At 43.7% G+C, this 18130-nt stretch overlaps 1 protein-coding gene across 2 annotated transcripts; it reads right to left on the reverse strand.

Annotated features, from left to right (window-relative positions):
- Positions 1-1101: 1101 nt before the first annotated feature.
- Positions 1102-16389, reverse strand: LOC114273834 (putative phospholipid hydroperoxide glutathione peroxidase). 2 transcript variants are annotated; one of them, XR_014331204.1, is made up of 3 exons: positions 16008-16386; positions 2146-2222; positions 1102-1789 (listed from the first exon to the last, which is right to left on the reverse strand). XR_014331204.1 is itself a non-coding variant. In XM_028215649.2 (3 exons), the coding sequence occupies exons 1-3, from the start codon at positions 16107-16109 to the stop codon at positions 1717-1719; spliced, it is 267 nt and encodes an 88-aa protein (XP_028071450.2). In that variant the 5' UTR covers positions 16110-16389; the 3' UTR covers positions 1102-1716. The 2 variants fall into 2 exon arrangements, 1 of the variants encoding a protein (XP_028071450.2); XM_028215649.2 differs by having other exon boundaries at positions 2146-2237; positions 16008-16389.
- Between the last annotated feature and the right edge of the window lie 1741 nt (positions 16390-18130).

Genomic DNA, 18130 nt, shown 5'->3' on the forward strand with positions numbered 1-18130 from the left:
CTCTACAGCTCACAAACAGATTGCAGAGCAGTCCTCCAGCCCAAGCTCACAACAACAGCAGTAGTCCTCATACTAATGAAAACATAACTAGTGGAATTGGTTAGCTTAGACATTTAGATATAGTTAGTTACAGAGAGGTAGATATAGTTAGTTAAGAGTTTGTTATAACAAACTCTTACTCACTTGTATAAATCCTTGTAATCAAGTTGTTATTGTATGAAATTTAGATCATTCTGTTTCTTTTCAAAAATTCACATGATTAGTCATGTTTTGAGTGCCAACATAGTTCGGATGCTTAGCTTTGACAATGATGCAACTTCTTCCCAAGCTTTTGTATATTTTAATTATTTAATAAATTTGTTTTGATTGCCGCTCAAAAATAGTTCTTTGTGAAACTATAATACTTTATTTTTTTTATTTTTTTTTATTTTTTTTTAGAGGATTTTGAGTTGCTATTTACCTTATTATTTCAAATCCATCCATGCAAGGCTCTCATATAATGTAAGCATTTGTCTATATATATATATATATATATATATATTTTTTTTCCTTTTTATATATATACTAGGTGGCCCCCCATGCGCTTCGCGCGTGGGCGTCGTGCTACAGTTTCAATATAAATATTTCTACAAAATTGTGGTTGGTTTATGAATTTGAGAAGTAGACTGTAATTATATTTTGTGTATAAGTTTTTCTGTTCGCGAATTTTTTCTCCAATTAATAGAAATAGGTATGTGTCATATCAAATATAAGTATATCTTTACATTTGCAATTAAAAAACAATTCTTGTTGATAATTCATCTATGTAATTTCTTTGAATAACATGGCAAGTGATAATAAGTATTCAATGCGATCTTATCTAAACGTTATATAAACATATTAATGTTGATGGTTTGATAATAATATGCATACAGTATACATCTTATAACATAAATTTAACCCCAAAAAATTTGATAGCATTATAGCATTATACATTATACATTATACATTATAGTAAATATGTACAGCGGAGATTTGTTTACACAAGATAAGAAGAGGAGGAAGTATTACCTGGCGAATTACCTTTTTGAAACACATGTTCCGAAATATGGTACACTTTCGTTCCAAAATGTTACATTTGGCGACCCAAAACAATCCTGTACGTTTTTCCTAATATATTTCAAGGTTTGAAAAAATACAATTGGCCCCACACTTTATCGTGCCATGTTGGCTGATAGTGTATTGTATTCCATTATGATTTATTAGGTAATCGAAAATAGAAGAGGCAATTATTATTTTCCTCAGCATTAAGCATTGAAGAACAAATCAAGCATCAAGAGAATGCCTAAGGCAGTCCATTCTTGACAAATTTCATTTCTTCCATACATTAAAAAAACCAAAGTATTAGGAAAGAATCCATTTCTAAACCCCAATTTTATGCCTTTTAAGATTATCCATAAGTAGCAATGTATACCATTTCAATTGTTTACCATCTGTAATTGACTTTTAACCTCAAACAATATCACACCTAATTCACAACAGAAGAAACACAACTTAAACCAAATTTGTTGAGGAACTTTACTGATGCTGCATTATCACTAAAAAGAGGCGATACGCCCAATACTGTGACTGATACAAGTACAAGTTATAACTCTGTAATTTGAATTGATCAAGCCACTAAGAATTTCTATGTTAGCATGTTTATAAAAATAAATGTGCTGCATAACTCAAAACAAGTCAAAGCAAACCTTGATCTTTGTACTTCTCATACAACTGGCTCAACTCCTTGTAATTTGAATTGGTCAAGCCACTGCACGAGATAAAAGTTGAACATTAGACAACAAACATTTTTTTTTTCCTTTTACATGAAAGTGTTCATTCTTTCTCTTTCTTTCCTTTGGTTTAAGGACACTAATAAGTTCTATTAATTGATTCTTTTTCATTACTAATTTTCGTCATAGTAAAACAACCATAATTGGTGTCACTAACGGCTGCAATGGAAGACAAACAACAGTGTTCAATTCAAAGCCTCATTTTAGAACGAAGCAGGCAAGGAGATTAAAGCTTAACAAGTTCAAAATGAACTGGGAATTATCAAGCCAATGCTTAACACCAGTCCCCCCAAAAAAAAGGAAGTACAAAACCCAGTGAGGAGTTATGTTGTACCATTGTGATGCAACGTTCACAATCAACAGGACCTTCCCTTTGTAGATGCTAAGATCCACATCGTTCCCTTTAGCATCCTGCTTAGAAGCAACCTAAATTACATGGAATTCAAAAAAGACAAAACCTGAAGATTTAAGAATTGTTAAATAGAACAGATAGAAAAAAGTATATTTTCCTTAGTTTGAAGGATTTTAAATAGTTTGGGTAAAACTCTCAAAATAAATTTGAAATACATATCTAAACTATCAAATCTAAATTTAAACTGCTCTTATTAAATGATTAGTGCAAAATCCTTTATTTCAAACTCATAAAATCCAAATGCAAAATTGAAGTCCAAAGTGTGAGAAGTAAAGAGATAAAAAAAAACTATCACCTTGTTCCCTTCTCTATGCCAAACAAATTGTAAGTGTGGAAATTCAACCCAGTTACTAATTCCATAGTTGTCATGTAAAACTTAAACTTAAACTTAAACTCAGTATTCATCAATTTCAACTCTTTTCAACTATTTGTAAAATAATTTTCACCCAAAACCCAGTTACTAATTCCTGATTTGGCATGTAAAAAACCAAACTTAGGTCACAAGAAAAAGATAAATAAAAAGGAAAGACCACAAGACAGTTTTCACTTTTCACCAATTTCATATCATAACACTTTATACAAATTCCAACTCTTTTAAACATTTTCACCTATTTCTCAAACACTTTTCACCCAAAAGCCAGTTACTAATTCCCGATTTGGCACGTCAAACCTCAAACCTAGGTCATAAGAAAAAGAAAATATAAAGTGTGGGGGTCGCGACATTGTTGATATAGATTGAAATATATATCTAAGATTATGTATAGAGCAACAGATCAACATAGTATATTTTTATTAGAAGATATGAAATGAATAACAATAACTATATGCAGTATACGTATGTTTATCATTGTCCGTTGCTTTAAATATCCAAACAACCATTGACTTGTTTGAAAGAAATACTTCATTAATTTTAATTTCTAATTGCCTGGGTGTAGACACCCCATTTTTGACCGACCTTGAGACTCAGACGTCACCAGTTGAGCACTTGGTGATATTGCATAATGTGCTCGTTCAGAAGTTTCAGAGTCGCGGCTGCGAGCCCCGCCTCCGGACTTCCGGACCTTCTTCGGTGCCTTGTCTCGGTTTGCGAACCAGACTCGGTTTTCTCTGTTTCTTTTCCTAAGGGAAGGGAGAGGTCCCGTAGACCATCTCTCAATGTCCGTAGGCTACATTTGGTGGCCGTAGGCCATTTTTCCCATTTCGGAGTCCGGTTTCCGGTTTTCGAGGCCGTCAGGCCGTGTGCCTCGGTTCGGGACCGCTTAAGCATCTCCTATTGCTCTGATTTTTGGCATACATCTTATTTCATCCCTTTTGAGGGACACTGGGGGCTGAGAAACCCACTTCGTGGCCGAACGCCACTTTCGGTGTTTAACAGCCCATTTTCGGGATCCCGAACTGCGTGTTTTGGCTCCCGAACATTCGTTTTGCAACAGTTTTCGTTCATTTTTGGCAGGTACCTCTGTTTTATCACAGGGAAGGTCACTGAAGGGTGGGAGGCCAGCAATTGTTGCAGCAGCCAGTTATCTCTCTTCCGGAGCCTCCCGGCGCCCGTTTTTCGCACTTCCAGGCTAATGTTGAATACCTTGGAGCTAGTGTTGCCAACTTTCAACCACATATCTGTGATCTACACACTTGAGAGGCCACTAAAAGTTGGTGGCCGGCCATTAAGGTCACCTGACCCTTTTGACCCCTTTCTTCCGGGCTAATGTTGAACCCCTTGGACTCTTTTTCTTGAACTTTGAACCACATATCTGTGATCTACACACATGAGAGGCCACTAAAATTTGGTGACCGGCCAGTAATTCAACTTGACCCTTTTGACCCCCTCTTTCCGAGCCAATGTTGAACCCCTTGGACCCACTTTCTTGGAATTTTAACCACATGGTTGTGTTGTACACACATAGGAGTACCTCCCCAGTAGCTGGCCGGCCAGAAAATCACATTGACCCTTTTGACCCCTAGCCGGCTGGCTAGGGGGTGTGGCCGGCCGGCCACCTCCAGCAAAAGTGAGAGGCCGGCCGTGTTCCTCGCACTGTGCACTTTACAGCTGTGGGGCAATGTCCCCCAGATATTTTCTGTATCCGGGGGATATTTTGTGGGGGAGTTTTGCTCTCCTTCTCCCCCACCTTTACACCCTTTTTTGAACCCTTATAACCAGCTGGTGGCCTCCTTTGCAAGGGTTAGAAAATTTCACCTTCAAGCTTCCATAGCCAACTCCATCTTCTTCCTTCTCAATTCTTAAAAAAACCCTAAACCCCCTAACCATCATTCCTTCTACACCACCAAGCTCTACCACCACCATCTCATTTCCAGCAACAAGGAAGGATTCTTGAAGGTCAAAGCAGCTGCAAATCCATCCAAGAGGCAACAAAAGCTTGAGTCTTCAAGGGTAAGTAACACTTTTACCCTTTTGACCCTTTTTCTTGATCTATTTCTAAGCCCCACTTCCTTTTTGTTTCAAGCTCCGGCCCTAACTGAAAAGGGCCCTATTTTGAACTCATCTTCACTTTTCATTAAGGGCTCAACCTTGTTTGAGCCCTCCATAATACACTTGCTTCATTGATCCTCTTGTATGTCATAATTTTGCATGCTATTTTTGACCCATGAGAAATTTATTTTCGAGCATGTTGTAAACTGATATGAGACTTATTTTGAGCCCCTCTTCAACATTGAAGAAGGGCTCAATACCATTTGGGGTTTCCATGTTGTACCTCCCTTTATACTCCTCTTTTCTTCCCCATTCTTGCATGCAATGGCAGCCTACCATGCTTTTGTTTTTGGCCATTTTACAGTTCTGAAAAAGTTCTTATTTTGGTCCATACTTCATGTTTCATTTAGGTCCTTTCATGGTTTGGGGCTTCCATAGGTCACTTCATGTTATATCCCTCTTTTATTCCCCATTCTTGCATGTTTAGTTAGCCTACCATGCTTTTGTTTTTGGCCATTTTACAGTTCTAGAAAAGTTCTTATTTTGGTCCATTCTACATGTTTTATTAAGGGTCTTTGGCTGTTTGGTGATTATTTTGCATACCTCATGTTATAGCCATTTTTGAGCCTTGTTTTGCATCACATTTCTATCATATTTGTATACTGATTTTGAGGCTGCCATATACTGTAAATATTCATATTTTTGGTCCCTCTTCAGTGTTGTAGAAGGAAATTTTTCAGTTTGGGTTTTTCTTGTATCACTTGCTTCATTACCCCCCTTTTGGCCCCTATTCTTGCATGCTATTTTTCCCCTACCTATACTTGCTGTTTGGCCATGTCTATAACTGTGAAAGTGCATTTTTTTGGACTGTCTAGCTTCTGTCTTTGCATTGCATGTCCATATTGTGCATGTTTAGCATAGCTATAGGCCATTTCGGGTGCCTAAATTCACATTTCGGGACATTTCCATGCATTTCATGTCATTTCGCCTCATTTCGGGACTGTTTTCCCCCATATTTTAGTGCTGAAATTCCATTGGCATACTTGCATATCATTTTGCCATGTTTTATCGCATTTTGCCATTGCCTCGGTTTGCGTGCCCGTGTGCACGCATTTCGAGGCACTTCATTTTTATCCGCCGGCATCCTATGTGAGTGTAGCTGAGGCTCACTCATGTTGGTATAAGTCCATTTGTCATTTCCATGCCATTTCATCGCATTTTGCCATTGCCTCGGTTTGCGTGCCTGTGTGCACGCATTTCGAGGCACTTCATTTTTATCCGCCGGCATCCTATGTGAGTGTAGCTGAGGCTCACTCATGTTGGTATAAGTCCATTTGTCATTTCCATGCCATTTCATCGCATTTTGCTATTGCCTCGTTTTGCGTGCCCGCGTGCACGCATTTCGAGGCACTTCATTTTTATCCGCCGGCATCCTATGTGAGTGTAGCTGAGGTTCACTCATGTTGGTATAAGTCCATTTGTCATTTCCATGCCATTTCATCACATTTTGCTATTGCCTCGTTTTGCGTGCCCGCGTGCACGCATTTCGAGGCACTTCATTTTTATCCGCCGGCATCCTATGTGAGTGTAGCTGAGGCTCACTCATGTTGGTATAAGTCCATTTGTCATTTTCATGTCATTTCATCGCATTTTGCTATTGCCTCGTTTTGCGTGCCCGCGTACACGCATTTCGAGGCACTTCATTTTTATCCGCCGGCATCCTATGTGAGTGTAGCTGAGGTTCACTCATGTTGGTATAAGTCCATTTGTCATTTCCATGCCATTTCATCACATTTTGCTATTGCCTCGTTTTGCGTGCCCGCGTGCACGCATTTCGAGGCACTTCATTTTTATCCGCCGGCATCCTATGTGAGTGTAGCTGAGGTTCACTCATGCTGGTATAAGTCCATTTGTCATTTCCATGCCATTTCATCACATTTTGCTATTGCATCGTTTTGCGTGCCCGCGTGCACGCATTTCGAGGCACTTCATTTTTATCCGCCGGCATCCTATATGAGTGTAGCTGAGGTTCACTCATGTTGGTATAAGTCCATTTGTCATTTCCGTGTCATTTCATCACATTTTATCATCGCCTCGGTTTGCGTGCCCGCGTGCACGCATTTCGAGACACGTATCATTGCCTCGGTTTGCATGCCCGCGTGCACGTATTTTGAGACACATATCATTGCCTCGGTTTGCGTGCCCGCGTGCACGCATTTCGAGACATGTCATATTCTCGGTTTGCGTGCCTGTGTGCACGCATTTCGAGGCATTTCATTCCATAGTATTGTGTATGCTAGGATTGTATCTTAGTTGCATTTCATGCATATCATGCATATTGCACCATGTCCGGAATAGGAGTTAGCCCGGGCACGGGAAACGAGGTACATTTCATACTCCGAGTGACGAAATGCGTCTCAATTCCCTCAGTCACCGATACTCCGGATTATCCATGATGGAGTTAGGTTTTAGCTGTAGTTTCATGTGCATTCATCCTATATTGAGTTGTGCATTTCGACTCCTCGGCCATCATGCCTCGGTATGCGTTATTGGTGGCACGAGGGTCGAGACATGCATATATCTGTGCAAATACATTGCTATGCCCCTTTCCTGCTCTCTGTTGCAGCAAAATCAGGAATCAGCAACCTTTTGGGGCTTGGCACGCATTTCAAGAACAGGTGTAAACAGAGGCTAATTGGGGCATTCCGGTGGATTTCCGAGCAAGACAATCCGGACATGCATCATCCATCAGAAGCAAGGCAGTCCCTGGCCTGCACGCCAGTTTTATTTGCTTTCTTAGTTAATTCTTTAATTAATTAGAATTTTGTAATATTTAGGACTGTAATATTCCTTTGTTCGGGACTGTAATATTTGGACTGTATTATTTATTCGGACCCTCTCTGCGAGGGCACAACTGTAATAAGTGTGCGTGAGTGGGATGTATGTCTTCCAACCTCACATCTTTCTCCCTTTTATTTATCCGCTTATGATGGTTAGATTAGGGCATATTTCAATTAGCATACAGTATGACAGCATGTTTGCATCATTCATCTGTATTGCATGCACCGGGCTCGGCGCATCATATTAACTGCATTGTACTTTCAACTCCAAATTGAATACATGTTAGTTGTAGCATTTTCATATACCATCTAGAATAGCTGAGCCTGCTATAGTTACATTTTGCATGTGTTGCATTAGGCATTTCTGTATATTTAGGATCACGCATGATTTCTAATAAACTTCTTTCTTTAGCTTGGAGTACTCGGTGAGTTTTATGCTTTAGCATCCTTGCATGCGTGTGAGTGACTGCCATGAATAGCATGCTTACCATGAGGCTAATTGCTAATGTGATATATCTGCCTGAATGCCTGTGGGTGAAGGTCGGGTTACTTAAATTGGAATAAATCATCAAATATTTTAAGCCTACCTGCGGGTAGCAAAACCTCTTTCAAAAAACAAACACGAAATGTTTTATTCCAATTCAGGCGATCCAGTCTATACTTGTATGCTGTGAGCATCACATAGTAACCTAGGCTAATAACCGGAATAAGAACATACAATGTTTTCAAAAATAGATATCATGGTTAGTAGAGGCCGGTCTATGACCGGGCGAGCGGGGGTGCTCACGAAGTGACCTTCCCCAATCGTACCCAAGTTCCCGAGCTGAGGCAACTTTGGTGATGACGGACACGTGGCCTTTCGGCACCGAGTCAGGGTTTCCTAAATTTCCCAAAATAAAATATTTAGGTGGCGACTCTGTATCTGGCAAAGCAGTCCATGTTTGGCACTTCTTTCAAAAATCTGTTTTTCTCAAAACGATTTGCCGGATTTGGACTCTTTGGTTCAGACTTAGAACCGTGACTAACAAAAAGTCGAGTCCGAGCTGTAGCGAGGTCCCCCGCGGGCTTGTTACACTGGGCAATGTTGTAATTTCTTGTTGTAGACAAAAACTATATACACAAAAATATCTCTCTCTTTACGGTAAGTGTACGGGGAGCAAATATTCCGACAAACCCGTACTCCTTTCTTCAAAGCTTCGTTTCTGTCCGATCGCCTGAAAGCACAACGGCGGTGAGCTACCGGGTGGTGTGTAGCCGGAAAACCCCTCCGACGACCAAGTTAGCACACACCTTGGGATAGAGGGAGAGAGAGGAGAGAGTTTGAGGGTAAGAGTTTCTTACCAAATGTTCGTCTGTCCCAGGCATGGGGGGCGCAGACTCGCTTATATACCTTCTGCGCCCCAAATCTACTCCCATTAGTCTCTCGACACGTGGTGCTGCTATCCCATCTGTCAGCACAAATCTAGCAATCACCACCTAACCAAACTGTTAGGATACCTCAGCGGAGCTCGGCAGACCGGCGGAACCTCCTCAGTTTCTCATGACCGCGCTACGCGGCATACCTTAATGAATCATTCGTCGAGCTCCTGTACAATCGAACTCAGCTGCATTTCGGCAAGCCGAGCTCGAGGTAGGTCGAGTCGGTTAGCCGTCGGTCTTCCTGCCGAGCTAACGCATGAACCGTGAAACCCATGGAGACAGGCAGACATCTCGGCCGAACTCCCTGTAGACTGGCTTCCGCAACAACAAGCCAAGTAGCTCGGTCCCATATGCCCTGTGCCTTAACCAAGCAAAAACCCTTCCGACAGGCCCAAACTACCACGGCCCAATTGTGTTCGGCCCACAATTTGCCTGGCCATTACCACGGCCCACTTCAGCTAATAAATCTCACTCTCAATTGCCCCTTAATTCCGTCCGCGCAAGCGTGCGTGGGATTACATGATCTGACCAGGGTAGACTCTTCCTCAGTCCTTAGTTTGCAAGACATTAACCGCGCTCTTCCTCTTGCTCGGTTTCTTCGCTTGTTTGACTGAAGCCTCAACTTGCCTTTCTAGTGGGCAAAATCAGCTCGGCAAGGAACTAGAAAGAAGGCGAGCAAGGTCCGCTCCGCGACTTCCTTCTCGGCGAGCAAGATCAGCTCGGCAAGGAATTACAAAGAAGGCGAGCAAGGTCCGCTCCGCGACTTCCTTCTTGGCGAGCAAGATCAGCTCGGCAAGGAACTCCAAAGAAGGCGAGCAAGGTCCGCTCCGTGACTTCCTTCTTGGCGAGCAAGATCAGCTCGGCAAGGAACTCCAAGGAAGGCGAGCAAGGTCCGTTCCCCGACTTCCTTCTTGGCGAGCAAGATCGACTAGGCAAGGAACTCCAAGGAAGGCGAGTAAGGTTCGCTCCGCGACTTCCTTCTCGGCGAGCAAGATCAGCTCGGTAAGGAATTACAAAGAAGGCGAGCAAGGTCCGCTCCGCGACTTCCTTCTTAGCGAGTAAGATCAACTCGGCAAGGAATTACAAAGAAGGCGAGCAAGGTCCGCTCCGCGACTTCCTTCTTGGCGAGCAAGATCAGCTCGGCAAGGAACTACAAGGAAGGCGAGCAAGGTCTGCTCCGTGACTTCCTTCTTGGCGAGCAAGATCAGCTCGGCAAGGAACTCCAAAGAAGGCGAGCAAGGTCCGCTCTACGACTTCCTTCTTGGCGAGCAAGATCAGCTCGGCAAGGAACTCCAAGGAAGGCGAGCAAGGTCCGCTCCGCGACTTCCTTCTTGGCGAGCAAGATCGGCTCGGCAAGGAACTCAAAGGAAGGCGAGCAAGGTCCGCTCCGCGACTTCCTTCTTGGCGAGCAACATTAGCTCGGCAAGGAACTACAAAGAAGGCGAGCAAGGTCCGCTCCGCCACTTCTTTCTCGACGAGCAAGACCAGCTCGGCAAGGAATTACAAAGAAGGCGAGCAAGGTCCGCTCCGCGACTTCCTTCTTAGCGAGCAGGATTAGCTCGGCAAGGAATTACGAAGAAGGCGAGCAAGGTCCGCTCCGCGACTTCCTTCTTGGCGAGCAAGATCAGCTCGGCAAGGAACTCCAAAGAAGGCGAGCAAGGTCCGCTCTGCGACTTCCTTCTTGGCGAGCAAGATCAGCTTGGCAAGGAACTCCAAGGAAGGCGAGCAAGGTCCGGTCCGCGACTTCCTTCTTGGCGAGCAAGATTGGCTCGGCAAGGAACTCCAAGGAAGGTGAGCAAGGTCCGCTCCGTGACTTCCTTCTCGGCGAGCAAGATCAGCTCGACAAGGAATTACAATGAAGGCGAGCAAGGTCCGCTCCGCGACTTCCTTCTTAGCGAGTAAGATCAACTCGGCAAGGAATTACAAAGAAGGCGAGCAAAGTCCGCTCCGCGACTTCCTTCTTGGCAAGCAAGATCAGCTCGGCAAGGAACTACAAGGAAGGCGAGCAAGGTCCGCTCCGCGACTTCCTTCTCGGCGAGTAAAATCAGCTCGGCAAGGAACTACAAAGAAGGCGAGCGAGGTCCGCTCCGCGACTTCCTTCTTGGCGAGCAAGATCAGCTCGGCAAGGAACTCCAAAGAAGGCGAGGAAGGTCCCCTCCGTGACTTCCTTCTTGGCGAGCAAGATCAGCTCGGCAAGGAACTCCAAAGAAGGCGAGGAAGGTCCACTCCGTGACTTCCTTCTTGGCGAGCAAGATCCGCTCGGCAAGGAACTCCAAGGACGGCGAGCAAGGTCCGCTCCGCGACTTCCTTCTTGGCGAGCAAGATCAGCTCGGCAAGGAATCAAAGAAGGCGAGCAAGGTCCGCTCCGCGACTTCCTTCTTGGCGAGCAACATTAGCTCGGCAAGGAACTACAAAGAAGGCGAGCAAGGTCCGGTCCGCGACTTCTTTCTCGATGAGCAAGATCAGCTCGGCAAGGAATTACAAAGAAGGCGAGCAAGGTCCGCTCCGCGACTTCCTTCTTAGCGAGCAAGATTAGCTCGGCAAGGAATTACGAAGAAGGCGAGCATGGTCCGCTCCGCGACTTCCTTCTCGGCGAGTAAAATCAGCTCGGCAAGGAACTACAAAGAAGGCGAGCAAGGTCCGCTCCGCGACTTCCTTCTTGGCGAGCAAGATCAGCTCGGCAAGGAACTCCAAAGAAGGTGAGGAAGGTCCACTCCGTGACTTCCTTCTTGGCGAGCAAGATCAGCTCGGCAAGGAACTCCAAGGACGGCGAGCAAGGTCCGCTCCGCGACTTCCTTCTTGGCGAGCAAGATCAGCTCGGCAAGGAACTCCAAAGAAGGCGAGCAAGGTCCGCTCCGCGACTTCCTTCTTGGCGAGCAACATTAGCTCGGCAAGGAACTACAACGAAGGCGAGCAAGGTCTCCTCCGCGACTTCCTTCTTGGCGAGCAAGATCAGCTCGGCAAGGAATTACAAAGAAGATGAGCAAGGTCCGCTCCGCGACTTCCTTCTTGGCGAGCAAAATCAGCTTGGCAAGGAACTACAAAGAAGGCGAGCAAGGTCCGCTCCGTGACTTCCTTCTTGGCGAGCAAGATCAGCTCGGTAAGGAACTCCAAAGAAGGCGAGCAAGGTCCGCTTCGCGACTTCCTTCTTGGCGAGCAAGATCAGCTCGGCAAGGAACTCTGGTCTTTCCACCAAAATGATTGTCAATTGCCCCTTTTCCTCGGCCTTTTGACTGACGTCTTCCAAAACCAAACTCCCTAGATCTCTTCCACGGTTGTTCGCACCACCATCCTCTGAGCTTCCCGTCGAGATAGAGCATCTCGGCTAGAGCCTTGAGTTGAGCAAATCATCAACTCATTTGGCCAGAGTGCATCATCTCGGCTGAATCTTTAGAGTTGAGCAATTCATCAACTCATTTGGCCGGAGTACATCATCTCGGTTGAAACTTCAGAGTAGAGCAAATCATCAACTCATTTGGCCGAAGTAAATCATTTCGGCTGAAACTTCAGAGTTGAGCAAATCATCAACTCATTTGGCCGGAGTACATCATCTCGACTGAATCTTCAGAGTTGAGCAATTCATCAACTCATTTGGCCGGAGTACATCATCTCGGCTGAATCTTCAGAGTTGAGCAAATCATCAACTCATTTGGCCGGAGTAAATCATCTCGGCTGAATCTTCAGAGTTGAGCAAATCATCAACTCATTTGGCCGGAGTAAATCATCTCGGCTGAATCTTCAGAGTTGAGCAAATCATTAACTCATTTGGCCAGAGTAAATCATCTCGGCTGAATCTTCAAAGTTGAACAAATGATCAACTCATTTGGCTGGAGTACATCATCTCGGCTGAATCTTCAGAGTTGAGCAATTCATCAACTCATTTGGCCGGAGTACATCATCTCGGCTGAAACTTCAAGTTGAGCAAATCATTAACTCATTTGGCCGGAGTAAATCATCTCGGCTGAATCTTCAGAGTTGAGCAATTCATCAACTCATTTGGCCGGAGTACATCATCTCGGCTGAATCTTTAGAGTTGAGCAAATCATCAACTCATTTGGCCGGAGTAAATCATCTCGGCTGAAACTTCAGAGTTGAGCAAATCATCAACTCATTTGGCCGGAGTACATCATCTCGGCTGAATCTTCAGAGTTGAGCAATTCATCAACTCATTTGGCTGGAGTACATCATCTCCGCTGAAACTTCAGAGTTGAGAAAATCATTAACTCATTTGGCTGGAGTAAATCATCTCGGCTGAATCTTCAGAGTTGAGCAAATCATCAACTCATTTGGCCGGAGTAAATCATCTCGGCTGAATCTGAAAAGTTCTTAAGCAAAAGTAATTCACTTTTATTACATTGACAAAAAGAGTATCACATTCAGAAGTGTAGGGGAAACAAGTTCTTCCTCAAAAAATTACTTAAGAATGATAAGAATATAATAGTTTGAGGTTAGCCGCATTCCATGGTCGGGGTACGCCTTTGCCATCCAAATCTTCTAAGTGGTTTGCCCTCTTACCCGCCAGACCGGTTATCTTGTAAGGCCTTTTTGTCTGTTGCCACTAGGGTTGTTTTCGCAGTGGACGCCGCTGCATCATCCTCTACTCGGATATGCTCATTGATTCGCTGCATTAGTTGCCCCATGGATGGCGGCTGGGTCATTGTAAGTGAGTCCCTCAGCCTATGTCTTACCGGGAGACTGCGCTTGTATTGGGTGATTGCCAGGTTGACCGAGCAATCCAAGATCTCGTTGAAGGTTTCCCAATATCTGGAGTTGTATGCCTTCAGTGTGTCGCTCGGCTCCATCTTGACACTGAGAAGGTGGTCAACTTCCTTTGGCGTTTTGGTATTGGTTTTGAAGCGCGTCACAAAGGCTTCGGCCAACTGCTGCCATCTTTCTATGCTCCCCTCCAGCAGCCTCTCAAACCATTTCAAGCCTAGCTCGCCCAAACTTGACGGGAAGATAAGGCACATAAGAGTGTCATTCCGCCTATGTCCGGCCATGACCTGTAGGAAGTGGCTTACATGCATATAGGGATCGGTTTTTCCGTCGTAGAGCGTGAACTTAGGCTAGTGGAAGCCCGTGGGAAGCGGTGTTGTTTCTATCTCCACGGAGAAAGGGGTGGCGCTTAGCCTTGCCAAGTCTGTGTCTAGAAGGAGAGGCGCAGCTAGGCGAGGTGGAGGCATTCTGACCTCTTCACTGGCGTGAACCCCATAGGATAGCCGCTGGAACGCCGACACTCTCTGAGCCTCCCATCGGTGAGCCCGTTCCTTCAAGACTACCTGCAAATCCTCTGAACGAGTGGAATAAGAATACCTCAACGTCGTCGCCGGACGTGAGGGTTGATAGGTGCTGTCTTGCGTGCTGGATTTCTCTACGTGCGCGTCGGAATCTCCAACCTTGTAACTTTTGGTGATTGAGATGGACGGAGTACACCGCTGGCTCTGACTGCATGAACGGCGGGGTTGGGTGTGCTCACTGTGGTCTCCCACTCCAGCTACACCCTTCCTTTTGACATGTCACTTAAGATCCTCCATCTCCACCGCCATTCTCCGGATGACGGCGTCTTGGTCCCTTAGCTTGTGTTCCAGTCGCCTGGCGTGCGATTCTCTCCGCCGCCGGTGACCGTCTGGACTCCGTGAATGTCCAAAACTTCTTCCGCGCTTATCCTGCGCGTCTCTTGAATGTCCTCATGGAGAAGTTTCCAGGTCCGCCATAAGAGGAATGGCGGGATGTCCTTCCCTCCGTCTGCCTAACTCCGGGGTAACTCCGTCGATGGCAGACAACGGAATCTCGTCGTTGTTTGCCATGGATGGTGATCAGACGAGCCTGGAAGATAAGGTTTTGTCTTTCAAAGTTCCCACAGATGGCGCCAATTGTACGGGGAGCAAATATTCCGGCAAACCCGTACTCCTTTCTTCCAAGCTTCGTTTCTGTCCGATCGCCTGAAAGCACAACGACGATGAGCTACCCGACAGTTTGTGGCCGGAAAACCCCTCCGACGACCAAGTTAGCACACACCTTGGGATAGAGGGAGAGAGAGGAGAGAGAGTTTGAGGGTAAGAGTTTCTTACCAAATGTTCGTCTGTCCCAGGCATGGGGGGCGCAGACTTGCTTATATACCTTCTGCGCCCCAAATCTACTCCCATTAGTCTCTTGACATGTGGTGCTGCTATCCCATCTGTCAGCACAAATCCAGTAATCACCACCTAACCAAACTGTTAGGATACCTCGGCGGAGCTCGACAGACCGGCGGAACCTCCTCGCTTTCTCCTAACCGCGCTGCGCGGCATACCTTAATGAATCATTCGCCGAGCTCCTATACAATCGAACTCGGCTGCATTCTGACAAGCCGAGCTCGAGGTAGGTCAAGCCGGTTAGCCGTCGATCTTCCTGCCAAGCTAACGCATGAACCGTGAAACCCATGGAGACAGGCAGACATCTCGGCCGAACTCCCAGTAGACCGGCTTCCGCAACAACAAGCCAAGTAGCTCGGTCCCATATGCCCTGTGCCTTAACCAAGCAAAAACCCTTGCGGACAGGCCCAAGCTACCACGACCCAATTGTGTTCGGCCCACAATTTGCCCGGCCATTGCCACGGCCCACTTCGGCTAATAAATCTCCGTCTCAGTAAGTAAAAAACATTTCAGAGTACACTTGAGGAAATGGATCAAAACTTCACATGTATGAAATATTTGATTATTACAAGTATAACTTTTTCGTAGAAAATGGTCAACCATCAAATTCCAATACGAACTTGAAATTACCTGAAACCCAAAATTAAATGGACAGAAGCAGGTATATCTGAAGCAAGTAAATTTGAAACAGACTTCAGTAAATGTGAAACAGACTTCAGAAGTAGGATAATCATTTCGGAAACACATAATATAGCAAAAGGATCAAAGCAATCCATGACCATTTAACAAAGACTATCAAGATCCAATTACCCAAATCAGGCGGGTAAACTTTTGTTCATTGAGACATATTGACAAACACTTGGTGTGCATCTATTTAACATATACCTAGGAATGAAAACAGTGTGGGTAAATATTGTGCAACAGACATATAAATAATAGGCATCAAAAGACAGATGTAATTACCAGGATTTGCAACGATGGAAGTAGAGCTTTGGATGACCAACTTTGACAACAATGCCGACAATGATGTGAAGAATAGTGTAATAGCAATTCTATCCGAAACATATATTTATATATATATATATATATATATATATTGTGAGAAATTCAATGTTTGATGCCGAAACACATGGCATGAAAACCAAAATCCAGCCAGCATCATGAGTGCGAGTTAGACTTGTGGGGCGGTGAGATTGGCTCTTCGAAGTGGTGAAATTTGTTTTCATCTTCATTGTCGGCGTCGGTGATTTGAATCCCACGTGGGTAACCCAATATATGCAAGCAAATTTGGCAGGGAAAAGCTTTGGAAAATACCCAGGAGCACCGGTGGGGGAAATTTCTAGGAGGAACAGTGGTATTTGTTTTTTTCTTATATTGGCGCTGTTTGGGAATAGTGGGTTGAGATTATTATAGTCTAAAATGAAAAATAAGTCCAAAAGTAAAATTGTTCAAAGTTTTTGAAAAAAAAAAAAAAGTTGACAGATTGTTAAATCAATCGGAAAATTACAATTTTGTCCCTTTATATCAATTTAAAAAATTATAATTTTAGGGACAAATTTGTCATTTTAACTTCAAACATCATTTCAACACATTTTTCAATACAACAACTCAAATAAAAATCCATCTCATCTTTTCAAACACAAAAAATAAAATAGCCTACTAAAATAATCAAAAAGTCAAAAAACCTTTAAAATAGTCATTTCCCAAACGAGGCCATTGTGTATGTGGTAGGAGTGAGCAGCGGATATACCGATCCGCCAAAACTGACTGAACCGAACCGATCCGCCGCATTTTGGATGGATGCGTGATGACGAGCGGACGGTTACAGATTGATTTTCTCAAATCCACCAATTTGGCGGACGGATGGCGGATTTGAGATTTTTTTGCCGCAACCGAACCACCAAACCGCCAAATCACGAGCACCCCTAGTAATTTATAAGACTTTTTATTTTCAATTTGTTTAAATATTAAGTTTGTGTTTTCAATTGAAAAAGAGTTTAAATATTCTGTTGAAAAAAAGTTTTCAACTTGAATATATTTTTTGAATTGAAAAAAATAAACGTATTATTCATCTATACTTTTTAGTTTTTAAATCTAACTCTAAAATAATAAATAGAAAATATGATATATGCTGGTTGGTTTCTGTTTTCAAAAACATATGTAGATGTAACAATGCAGAGACATTCAATCTCTACTACTGCTCTGTTCATGGTTTTGGTGGTTTGAATTGTTATTATATTTTAAGAATCACAGATTGTAATACTTTATGGGGATGAATCATGCTGTGATTGTAATATGTGGATGAGGCATGCAGTGATCATGATATTCTAAAGTTTCAAACTTTTTTTCTTTAGATAAGGCATACAGTGATTGTAATACTTTTTTAAGTTATTGACTGTAATACTTTCTTTTTCTTTTTTTTGTTTGAGGAAGTGCACAAGTTGAATTATGTTGAAAATTTATAAAATTTTAAACCGCCAAACCGATTCGCATCCATCTGCCAAACCGCCAATCCGCTCAATCCACATCCGCCGGATTGGCGGACGGATGCGGATTGATTTTCTTCAATCCGCCAATCTGGCAAACGGATGGCGGATTAGAGGTTCCGTGACCGCAACCGACCCGCGCCCACCCCTAGTATGTGGATGATTTGAAGCCCACGTGTCCAATCCAAAAGTTTTGGAAGAGAAACAAACAGCAACTGGAAGGAGTTAATGTGAACAATAATACTTGAGACCACTAAAAGTGGTGCTTTAAAAGCACCACTAGTGATAAGGTATTAGACGGAGCCCACTGTTTGTGTCTTGTTTTTTTTTTTTTTTTTCCTATTTAAAGTGCTTACCAACTCATTAATAATGATTTAAAGCACCACTTTTAATGAGATGTATCATTACCGTAATGTAAAACCCATGTGTCCAGCCACAATCTGCAAGGAAAGAGGCATCACAAACCAAACAAGCAGAATGTTACACCACTCTTGCGCGCTTTTTATATATGTTATAGATTATAGATATATAAACATTCATTTTAAATCCTAAAATTAAAAGCATCAAAAGAGTTTAAGATTAAATATTTATAGATTTATG

The sequence above is a fragment of the Camellia sinensis genome, chromosome 1, assembly GCF_055761805.1.
Source record: "Camellia sinensis isolate YWXY chromosome 1, ASM5576180v1, whole genome shotgun sequence".
In the NCBI taxonomy this organism is placed as follows: domain Eukaryota; kingdom Viridiplantae; phylum Streptophyta; class Magnoliopsida; order Ericales; family Theaceae; genus Camellia; species Camellia sinensis.

Coding starts and splice junctions, on each gene's coding strand:
- LOC114273834 (XM_028215649.2), bottom strand. CDS start 16,109: ATGTTTCGGATAGAATTGCTATTACACTATTCTTCACATCATTGTCGG. Junction 2,238..16,007: donor TTCCATCGTTGCAAATCCTG/GTAATTACATCT, acceptor CATGTAATTTAG/GTTGCTTCTAAGCAGGATGC. Junction 1,790..2,145: donor GTGAACGTTGCATCACAATG/GTACAACATAAC, acceptor TATCTCGTGCAG/TGGCTTGACCAATTCAAATT.